Source organism: Nicotiana tabacum, chromosome 24 (genome assembly GCF_000715075.1).
Source record: "Nicotiana tabacum cultivar K326 chromosome 24, ASM71507v2, whole genome shotgun sequence".
In the NCBI taxonomy this organism is placed as follows: Eukaryota; Viridiplantae; Streptophyta; class Magnoliopsida; order Solanales; family Solanaceae; genus Nicotiana; species Nicotiana tabacum.
Genome location: NC_134103.1, coordinates 96,961,020 through 96,972,145, shown reverse-complemented (window position 1 = coordinate 96,972,145; position 11,126 = coordinate 96,961,020). Strand labels below are relative to the sequence as shown.

At 37.6% G+C, this 11,126-nt stretch overlaps 2 protein-coding genes across 2 annotated transcripts; one reads left to right on the top strand and one right to left on the bottom strand.

Moving 5' to 3' along the window:
- Positions 1 to 1,179: 1,179 nt before the first annotated feature.
- LOC107806024 (E3 ubiquitin-protein ligase AIRP2-like) lies at positions 1,180 to 4,102 on the top strand. Its single transcript, XM_016630135.2, has 5 exons — positions 1,180 to 1,666; positions 2,191 to 2,341; positions 2,435 to 2,501; positions 2,590 to 2,824; positions 3,711 to 4,102. Exons 1-5 carry the CDS (start codon positions 1,602 to 1,604, stop codon positions 3,916 to 3,918), a joined length of 726 nt encoding a protein of 241 aa, XP_016485621.1. The 5' UTR covers positions 1,180 to 1,601; the 3' UTR covers positions 3,919 to 4,102.
- Positions 4,103 to 5,685: 1,583 nt separating this feature from the next.
- Positions 5,686 to 9,029, bottom strand: LOC107806025 (uncharacterized). The gene is made up of 2 exons (XM_016630137.2): positions 6,300 to 9,029; positions 5,686 to 6,205 (listed from the first exon to the last, which is right to left on the bottom strand). The coding sequence occupies exons 1-2, from the start codon at positions 8,938 to 8,940 to the stop codon at positions 5,838 to 5,840; spliced, it is 3,009 nt and encodes a 1,002-aa protein (XP_016485623.2). The 5' UTR covers positions 8,941 to 9,029; the 3' UTR covers positions 5,686 to 5,837.
- Positions 9,030 to 11,126: the final 2,097 nt, after the last annotated feature.

The window sequence follows — 11,126 nt, the reverse complement described above, 5'->3', positions numbered from 1 at the left end:
GAGGTTTGCCCCAACATCGATCCTTAGCTTTACCCCAACATCGTTCAAGATTGCATGTAGAGGTACTTTGATACCATATATATGTAACAACCCAAACATTAATGATATTATCCGCTTTGGATCAAAGCCATCACGACTTTAAAATACGTCGCTATGATTTAAGCCTTATTTACTTATGTATACAGTATCTCTCTCGAGGACATGATTTATGTATACAATATCTCTCCCAGGATAGGCCAAAGAAATATTGGGAAGAGGTGATTAGGCAGGACATGTCGGTACTTTACCTAACTGAGGACATGACTAGCGATAGGAAGGTATGGGGGTCGAGGATTAAGGTGGTGGATTGACAGGTAGTTGTCACTTCCTCCTAGGTTTACCAGTAGTACCAGTAGTATTCTTGTTGTTGGTTGAGAGATACATTCTTTTAGATTGTTGGTGTATCTGGTACTTAGCTACCACATCCATTTTGTTTGTTTGAAAATTGCTACTAAAAATTGTTGCTCCATGATTTTACTATTTGATGCTACTTTTTCTCCCCTCCCTTTTCCCCCTATTTCTTTCTTCCTCCTCTTTCTTCTACTTCTTCCCTTTTCTTTATTGCCACCTTTTCTTGAGCCGGGAGTCGGTCGAAAACAGTCTCTTTACCTCTCCAGTTAGGGGTAAGGTCTGCGTACATACTACCCTCCCCAGACCCTACATTTGGGATTATACTGTATTTGTTGTTATTGTTGTATACAGTATCTCCCGTATTTTATCGAGTGAGATAAGAAAACTCTCGATTTCGGCTAGCTTCAGCTAGAACTATAGACCAGGTCCGAAAGGGTATCAGAAAAAATATAGGAAAAAGACATAAGTATCCTTATACTTGAGTCGGATCTTTTATTTACATTTTCGGTATTTGTGAGGTCCTATTACACTTTTGGATTGTTTCAAAATGAAACCAAACAATGATTTATTTTTATGTGACAAAATTTTATAACTAAATAAATTAATGATAAGTTCAGAAAATTTGTAATTATATAAATATTATAATATATTTAAGATCATAAATTTTATGTCCAAACAAATAAAATGTTAGATACAATATTAAATTATGATTTGATATTATGTGGGTTCGGGATAATTATTGACCTCTCCTAAGATGGAAAAAAGTTGTAGGGTTTAGTTAATTCTCCCAAAAGAAAAAAGGCAAAATTCGCAAAGTAAAGATACGAATTAATCTTCTTCTACAAAAAACATCACACACTTTAATACTCCTACGAGATTTCAGTAAGCTGAAAGTGAGGAAGAAGCGTGCGGTGCAAGCGATAGTCTTTGAGTGGGAACCCCTCCCCCCACCCTCCAACCACCCCCACCTCCCCGGGACCCCCACCACCTTGACATCGGGTCGATCGAATACTCTCCAGAATTCTTTTGCCAAACAAACGCTTCACGCTTTTGCTCCTTAAGTTTCTCCACTGAAAACAGAGTCTCGGAATTGTATCTGAAAAGCTAAGTAGTTGAGGGATTATTCTTCGGATTTTTTTTTGTTTTTTGTTTGAGGTATTTATTGGAAGTGTGTTAGATTTTTGTTTTTGAATGGGAATATTGGTAGGGTGATGAGGAAGTCTTTTAAAGATTCACTGAAAGCACTTGAAGCTGATATTCAGCATGCCAATACTCTGTACGTCTACTTTATTCATCTCTGTTCTTTCTTAGCCTTTATTTAATTGTTGAATGCTTGAGTTTATTTTTATTTATTATTGTTTCCAATCGAACTTGTAGACAAAAAGTGTGGATCTTTATCACTGATGGTAGAATTATTTGAATAATTTCTAGGTAGTTACCTCAAACTCGGTATTTTCTTCTGTGTGTAAATTTGAGATTTTGTTTCTTCACCTTTATTGTTCCACCTTTCCTATCAGTTTATTCTCTGCCAATTTGATTATCATAAACAATAAAACCCTTAATTTGGAAATTCAGAATTATTTTGCCTAATTATTGAATGGTTCTCTGTACGTTTTCCTTCTGATGAGCTTATTCCCTTGTTTTTCCTAATATTGGAACAAACTTTGCTAGTATTAGGGTCCCACAGCTTAGTTCTTTTGAAATCTGAAAAATAATAATTTTGTGCCTTTTTTGCTTGAATGTTGCAAAAAATTTCTTTAGGATATTTGGTCATGACTGGTTTTCTTGGGATATATACAGGGCTTCGGATTATCCAAGAGAATACGACGGTGCTAGCCTTCAGATGAGACTATCGTACAGTCCCTGTGCTCATATTTTTCTGTTTCTTGTTCAGTGGTCTGACTGTCACCTTGCTGGTGCTCTTGGATTGCTTAGGATCCTTATCTATAAGGTCATAATCTTTCAATTTTCCTTTTTTGCGCGATTACTAGCGTTGTTTTTCATCGTTTGGCAATGAAAGTTAGCATATGATGTTTTGTTGCAGGCTTATGAGGATGGTAAGACTAGCATGTATATTCGTGAGAGAAAAGCTAGTATAAAACAATTTTATGGTGCGTCATTTTACGTTGTAGGGAAATTCCAGTTTCTTTAGTTTTTTTAAAGTTATGATGTTCATTGAATTGAGTTGTCATCGAACAGGTGTGATATTTCCGTCATTGTTGCAACTTCAAAGGGGAATTACTGATATTGAAGATAGGAAACAGCGAGAGATCTGCGAAACGAAATACAGAAGAGGGGATGAGATGAACAAAGGTAAGCTGTCTGAAATCGAAATAGAGAGGGAGGAAGAATGTGGTATCTGCATGGAGATGGATACGAAGGTTGTCTTGCCGTCCTGCAATCATTCTTTATGCATGAAGTGCTATAGAAACTGGTGAGCCAAGTTTTGTTATTTTGTTAAATTTCCCATTTTTCTGTTAGTTCATGCATAACGTCTTTTTTTTAGTAAGTGGTATTCTTAAACAATATTTGTGACTTTCCTTTTTGATTTTGCGTGTAGCTAACATCCTACATATTAGTGTCATGCATTATGAGGCTGGAACTAAAGAGAACATTAAACTTTCAGGAATTTTTGAGTACTGAAGTAGTGACAACTTCCAGATCATTGCATATTTTCTGTTTTAGTTGAATGTGTGGACTGAGTACATTTTTACTTGACCCACCTTCCTTTAATGATTGACACATATAATGTACGGGGATGCTCACAAATTTGATTATCCATAAGTTTTTGTGGTCCAGCAAGGTAAAAATATTTAGAGGAAAAAAATTGGTTTAAAAAATAAATAATAATACCGACTATGGGAGTACTTTGGACAAGTGTGGAAGGGTTTTGCAAATGCTGTATCATGGATCCTGCAATTAGCAATAGAACAAAATTGGCAAAACATTTACTTGAATATTTGCTTGGTGAGACAAAGCGTTCTGTTGATTTCTATTCTACTTGTCTTAACGGGGTGATTCTGGTAAGGTTAAATTTTCTGGCAGTGACATGTCTTAATCTAATCTAGATGAAAATAGTGGAAGCATCCCAAACCGAAGGAAAAGTGTGAAGCGAATTTATTCTTGATTGGTCTCTGAGAGGTCTTCTGTTAGTGCCTTATTATCAGGGGATTCAGAGAGAAAAATGGGACAAGTCTTGTTATGCTCTCATAATAGAACCTTTGCATCTAGAAACAATCGTTTTTCTATTTTCTGAGTTCTATATTAGCTTCTTTACTTGAATAATTTATCTATGTTATATTGTTGTGCGATTGCTTTAGGCGTGCCCGATCTCAGTCATGTCCTTTCTGTCGAGATAGTCTCAAAAGGGTGGATTCTGGCGAGCTTTGGATCTATACCAACATTTGTGAGATCAAAGACTTGTCCTCAATAACAAGGGAAAATATGAAGAGGCTTCTCATGTACATTGAAAAATTGCCCGTCGTCTATCCGGATCCAACAGTTGTCTCTTATCATCCTCATTATTGATTGAGGAATACTAAAGGTTAGGTAGGTTGCACATACTAGGCGTTCCTTTTTGTATAAATTTTTTTTTTTTTTTCAAATTTGAAACGTGCAGTTCGCTGGTCATTCCAGTAAGTGTGGATACTATTTGTGCACTATAATTTTTCACATTCTTTAAGCAGAAATTCATATTTGTTCTTCTCGTTTTCCTGCTTTGTTTCGCGGCCTTGTCATTCTATGTTAAATTTATGTACAATATCAGAATAAACTTTTATCACACAGTCGGACCAAAAGTGTCCACTGTAACACTGTTCATTGCACTCATCTTCGTCTCTAAGTTGATTAGCAAAGCTAGGTAAGAATCGCGGTTGAGACAGGTTACCAAGTTGTATGTAAGATATTCTATAAAGATGTATGTTAAACTCTGTAACGTAATTCCTCAAAAAGGAAAAAGGAGAAGCGAGTTCATATTAGCATTTTAAAGAAATTACTCCATCCGTTTCAATTTATGTGAACCTGTTTGATGGGGCACAGAGTTTAAGAAAAAATGATTTTTTGTAATTTGTGGTCCTAAACAATTCAAAAAAGGGCCCAGAGTATTTGTGTGGTTATAAAAACTTCTCATTAATGGTAGAGTTGTAAGTTTAAGCAAAATTGTTTTCAAATTTAGAAATGGGTCGTTCTTTTTGGAACGGAGCAAAAAGGAAATAGGTTCGGAACGAAGGTAGTACAATTTTTTAGAGGTAAAAACAAAATCTACTGGTATATCCATCTCAACGCTTTAAATAGAAGTAGTGCTAAAGCCTGAAGACACGATCAACTGGTTGAATCATAATAGGATGGAAAGACACAATAATATAAGTTCAATGATTGGATATGTATACGAATTCATCGCAGTGATGTATAAATAAGTTGATGTCATCTATTACCCAACGGGTTTGGTGGCAGCTAACCGGGTGACCCAACTATACAATAAAGCTGCAGCCCAAAAGAAATACACAGTCTCCCTTTTCCCGTTACCTACTGGAGAACGTAACGGGTATGCTTCCAGTTTACAGCTTTATGTTCTTCGGGATTCATAGGAACAATACCGTTATAGAAGCAAAGTCAGTAAAATTTCACACACAGGAGGATTCGGAATTTAAATTGTATGGGTTCAACTTTTAAGATTTTTAGAATTTAACCCATTATATTTTTAAAGTTATGGGCTCATATCTAATATTTTTGTATTTTAATGAATTTACACATAAATTTTTACTCAGCATCATAAGTTATGAGTTCAACTGAACCCGTCGGTAGAACACTACATCCGCCCATGTTCGACAGTTGAATGTTTCAATCTGGTTTGATTCATGATGGGAAAATTTCCCGTGGGCTTTAGCGGAAATTTTTCATTCTTCACCCAGTCCTTAATAGCCTTTCGGAAGTCAATCTCTATCCATATTTTAAACTTGTTGTCAGTGCATAGATACCAATCCAAGATAAATAAGATCAGGCTTGTAGTATTGTTGATACAGAGCTGAGAGTGCCCAATTTTATTGAGCTTTCTCATGTATAATAAAGTTGGTAATAACATTTAGTCATTCCAAAAATTAGTACTGATATCCTACTTGTCTACAGAGTTTACGGGTTTCCTACTTCCAACTTGACCGTATTCAGCAGATTTGGTTGTAACACTGTTCTGTTCTTGCCTGTTTGAGTCAGAATAATTTAGATCTGTCAACAGATTTAGCTATGCCGACTTTAGATTAATAGGGTAAACTCTATCAAACATGACAACATGAGAGGAACTTTAATAGAAAGGGGGCTCACTTTGATTAGCCACTGCAAGAAAAATAAAACTAATTCTGGGCATACTAGTCCGCACTGAAACATTCTCTTATTCAAAACAAGATTTAATGCAGGAAACATGAAAGATAAACAGTTATTAGTCCGTCACCTACTCATCTTCTCCTTGAAAGGAAGGACTTCTTGATTGCTTGAAGTTCGTTCAAAACATCATTTATTGGCATTCTATCTCTTGGCAATGTTGCAGAACATGTGAGCCCTATTTCAAAAACCAAGAGTAAACATTCTTCTATTCTTGTTGCTTGATCTTGAGTGATGTTTTGTTCTTCTTCTGCCAAGAGCAATAAAGGGTCTACAATTTCCATGACATGTTCAGGCAAAGCCACTGAAACATACTTGTGAATATTTAGATTCTCGTTAAACATCGTGTCAGTTGGTCTTCTGCATATGAGCAACTCTAGCAACACGATTCCAAAGCTGTAAACATCTCCAAGTGTGGACGCTCGACCACCTGATCCATACTCTGCAAGGTACTAAAACAACTTTCTTTAGGACGATGCGCATATATATACACACACACACATATATATAAAAAATGTAAACTAGTGACATCATACCTGTTGGGATGTAACCTATAGAACCCTTTAGTGCTGCAGAAATCTCATGACTCCATGAATTGCTCGACGTGTCAAGGAGAAAAGTTGCTAATCCAAAGTCACAAACATGGGCAGACATATCTTCATCGAGGAGTATGTTGCTTGGCTTTAGATCACAATGAACTATTGGTGTTTGGCAGTGGTTGTGGAGATAGTCAAGTGCAGAAGCAACATCAATTGCAATGTTTAGTCTTTGGATAAAGCCTAGTTTCCTTCTTTGCTGTTGCTGGTCATCATTTTCTTGATGCAACCAATCATGTAGGTTTCCGTTAGCCATGAACTCAAAAACTAAGCATTTGAAGTCATTACCCTCGTGATCAATGCTCGAACAAGCAGTTTTAATTCTGAGAAGATTACGATGTCTTATATTTCTCAAGGCTTTGCATTCATCCAGGAAGCTCCTCAAAGCCCCTCTTCGTTGTAAGTTTAACACTTTCACTGCCATTATTGTATTGTCACCATCAAAATGCGCTTTGTATACTGAACCAAAACTTCCTGCACCTACCAAGTTATCCTCAGAGAAGCCACCTGTTGCTCTATGTATTTCTCGATATGTAGTTCTTGGTATCTTTGATAATTCCTCATCATCCCAAGCGTGCGCTTTTCTTGATTTTCTGAGCTTGTAATAAGCAGCACAGGAACACAGCACTAAAACTGTTAATATAACAGGAACAATAATAGCTACCGGAGCTCTTGAATCAAGGTGCTTGGTAGCTTTTGAGCATTTAGGCAAATTTAACTTGGGAACACCTCCACAAAGATTACTGTTTCCATTGATCAAGATTGCGCTTGTATTTGCAAATATCCCTTCAGTTGGCACCTCACCATCAAGTTCATTGAATGATAAGTTGAGTTTTCTGAGGTAAGGAAGCTTTCCGAGAAACTCTGGTATTTTCCCTGACAAGTTATTCTGTGAAAAATCTACCTCACCTAATCCTTTTAAATTTGTAAAGGATTGAGGAATAGTTCCTTGAAAGAGATTATTTCTAATATTTACACGCTCTAAGCGGAGGCAATTGCTGAGAGTGCTTGGAATCTCACCTGATAATTTATTTTGTGAAACATCCAATTCCTCAAGATTTATCAACTGACCAAGTTCTTTTGGCAAGGATCCAGTTAAAGAGTTACTTGACAATGACAAAGAAATTGAAAGGGAAGATAGCCATGCAACCTCTTTCGGTATGGATCCAACAAGATTATTCCTGCTAAGGTTTAGCGCCGTCAAAGACTTACACTTCCCCAGCTCTGGAGGTATGCTTCTTTCTAGTCTATTTTCTTGCATGTTTAGACTTGTTAACCGTGTCAAGTTACCAATAGTGAGTGGTATCTTCCCTGAAAACGCATTACCATTCAAATCGAGACCTTGCAGATATTTAAGTTTACCTATAGCTTCAGGAACACTGCCATTTAGAAGGTTTCCGTCCATTCCAAGATAGGTCAAACTAATAAGATTGCTTAGATCAGCAGGAAGAGTACCATGAATCCTATTGTTACCTAGAGAGAATATCTCAAGTAACGATGAAAGATTAGTGATTGAGTGAGGCAATTCTCCACTAAAGTAATTGGTTGCAAAACTCAGTACACTCAGATATGTACAATTGCTTAGGGAATCAAGAAATTTCAAACCCTCATAACTTTCCCTCCTACCTAGTCTATTCTGCTCAAAGTTGAGCCTAACCAAAGTTTTCAATTTTCCAAAACTAGTTGGCACATCCCCAATAAGGTTATTTTGGGAAAGCTCAATCACGTTAAGTTCAGAAGCATTTGCCAATGAAACAGGAATAGGTCCGGTGAAGCTGTTGACAGCGCCAGCAAATACTGCAAGGTTAGGAAGAGTGAGGCCTACATCTGCTGGAATTTGCCCATGCACTTGATTTTGAGTAACAGAGAAATAGTAGATGGAAGAAATATTGAAAATCGACGAAGGGATTGTACCGGATAATTTATTTGAGTTCACATGAAATACTAACAAATTCGTTAGATGGCCAAGATCCTGAGGTATTGGTCCTTGTAGACTATTATCTGAAATGTCGAAGAATTCTAAAGATGAAAAGTTTCCTATCCAATGTGGGATGCCTCCTGTGAAAGAGTTCATTTTCAGTTTTAACAAATACAGCTTTGACAGTGAACTGAGTTCATCCACAATTTTCCCAACCATATCATTAAATTGTAGATGAAGTTCTAAAAGTTCCTTGCAGTAAGTTAAATTGGTAGGAATTGTTCCACTAAAATAATTGTGACTGAGATTGAGATGTTGCAGCTGCAGTAAGCGACCGATTGATTGAGGAATTTCACCATGGAAGCTATTGTTTCCGAGATGAATACCTGTAAGGGAACTGAGATTGCCAATGGAAGGCGGTATGGTGCCAACGAGTTGTCGCGAACTCAAATGAAGAAATGTAACTCTACCATTGGAAGGATTACATGTTATACCTGTCCAGTTGCAGTAATGAAAAGAATGATTCCAAGAAGTCATGATTTGGTGTGGATCTTCAGTTATTCTGCTTTTGAAGTCTTGTAATGCTAGTTTATCAGTTTCTCCTATATATGATTCCATGGACAAAACAATAATTGAGTTCAGCAAGTATAACAGAAGCCTCATTGTAATGGAAATTGTATAGAAAGCAAGTAAGACTAGTTGTCTTTGCTTGGTTATAGAAAGGAAAAGTAGAGCCTTAAGATAAAATGACAGAAAACATTGGAATTTAAGTTTTCCTTTTCAGGATGTCCAACTAACAAGTATAAATGCTAATAAATGCAATATTATTGGATAACCACATATTGATTATGAAAGGTACTTCTTTTATCAATTCCATGTTGCATACTGTTATGCCAGCCAAGTATGAAGGGGCTATTTTTAGCACTGAATTAACGTCATCCTTTTATACATTAAATGATTTAAATCAACATCTACTGTGTTTGCATAACAAAAATAAATTCCACAAGAACCATAGCTCTTAGATGATCTTTTATTCAGAAATCATGTTTTTATGGTTCCTAAGCAAAAATTATACAGTATTATTTTTTCGTTCATTTTTTAAGTTTTCATGTTCTTACTTATTTGGAGGGATCTGATTCTAATTTCGATTCGAGCAAAATTAAAAGCAAACTAAGTCAATGGAATTTAATGACCTGTAAAATCTGAAAAAGAAATACTGAAGGAAATTCAAGCTTGTACTTCATAAGATGTAGTGTGTCACTGTATCTGTAAAAGTATTCGAGCCAAGAGGCGGAACAGACACTCGAAATATGAGCCAATATTTGGGAGCTTGTTTGGGTGAAATTCGTACATGCGCCTCAACGTAGAACTTCTTAAGTTGCTGGTAACATTATCCAACTGTATAAACTGTGCCTGGACCAGATTTCCAGTAAAATTTCGTACAATAAAATTAGCTTCATTCACCTGTTAAGGTTAATACAATTGGATACCCATAAACAACAAATAAGCCATTTCAGAAAAGCTTAAGGGAAAGAAAAAGGAGGAGGAAAACATATCAGTTATGTAATTTGTCATAAGTTATAGGTTGACATTTTAAATTAAATTAGCTGGAGTTATCGACAACATTATTTATTGCAGAGGGTCCTCAACGTGCTAAGTGAAATCCCCTCTCTAAGAGCTCCAAAAATTGCCCAACAATAGAAATAAATGAGCCAAAATGACTAAGTCCCGTTTTAAAAGAGACCTCACTACCTCCAGCGATCTCGCACCTGCGGTCGTAGGGCCGCACCTGTGTTGTCGCTTCTGCGGACAAAAGTCTGCTTCTGCGGAAGTGCCCAGGCTGGCTGGCTCCGCTTCTGCGGTCTCGCTTCTGTGAAGGTTAGGGGCGCACCTGCGGATCCTGGGCTGCCCTTCCTTTGGCCGCTTCTGCGAGCTCGCACCTGCGGTTGGCCAAGTGCAGGTGCGATTATGACAGCAGCTGGGAGCTTCAGCTGTTGCTCCCAATTTCCAACTTGGTCCAAGCCTCGTCCGATTAACACTTAACCACTGCCCAGGTATTTTCGCACCTGCGGAACCTGGGCTCGCACCTGCGGGTTTGCTTGTGCGGAAATTGTGCGCATCTGCACAATTCACTTGCCCCATCTGCCTTCGCACCTGCGATGAAAGGGCCGCATCTGCGCGTGCGCGCATACGAAATTCCCTTCCGCTTCTGCGGACCTTGCGCACCTGCGAAGATCCCTAACGCATCTGTGAGCATCGCAAATGCGGAAATCACCTTGCACCTGCGACTCCTGGCACTCCTCCATTTTCCCGCTTCTGTGCCAATTTGCTCGCACATGCGGGCAGCCTTGCGCATGTGCGATTACAACAGAACCAGCAAAAGCACTAGATTTTTCTAAGTCCAATTTCTTTCCGTTAAGCATCCGAAACACACCCGAGGCCCCCGGGACCTCAACCAAACCTACCAACCAATCCTATAATACCATACGAACTTAGTCGAGCCTTAAATCACATCGAATAATGCCAAAAATCATGAATTAAGCATGGATTCATGCCTAAGAACATAGAAATTTTTCAAATTCTACAAACGACGCCGAACCACGTCAAATCTAGTCCGAATTACCTAAAATTTTGTACACAGGTCACAAATAACACTACAAACCTACAGCCACTTTCGAAAAATCCATTCCGAGCTCGATATCAAAATTTCCACTATCGGCCGAAATCACCAAAAATCTAACTTTCGCCAATATTTTGAGAAGAAGAGAATTGAAGATCCATCTTTCTTTTTTGTGGTACAGTTGGATGTTGATGATATGATCACAAATATATATTGGACAGATTCAAAG

Bases quoted from the DNA above. Each gene is read 5' to 3' on its own strand.
- LOC107806025 (XM_016630137.2), bottom strand. From the start codon at position 8,940: ATGAGGCTTCTGTTATACTTGCTGAACTCAATTATTGTTTTGTCCATG. The intron at 6,206-6,299 runs GTATGATGTCAC...AGTACCTTGCAG, and splicing joins TATAGGTTACATCCCAACAG to AGTATGGATCAGGTGGTCGA.
- LOC107806024 (XM_016630135.2), top strand. From the start codon at position 1,602: ATGAGGAAGTCTTTTAAAGATTCACTGAAAGCACTTGAAGCTGATATT. The intron at 2,342-2,434 runs GTCATAATCTTT...GTTTTGTTGCAG, and splicing joins TTAGGATCCTTATCTATAAG to GCTTATGAGGATGGTAAGAC. The intron at 2,825-3,710 runs GTGAGCCAAGTT...CGATTGCTTTAG, and splicing joins ATGAAGTGCTATAGAAACTG to GCGTGCCCGATCTCAGTCAT.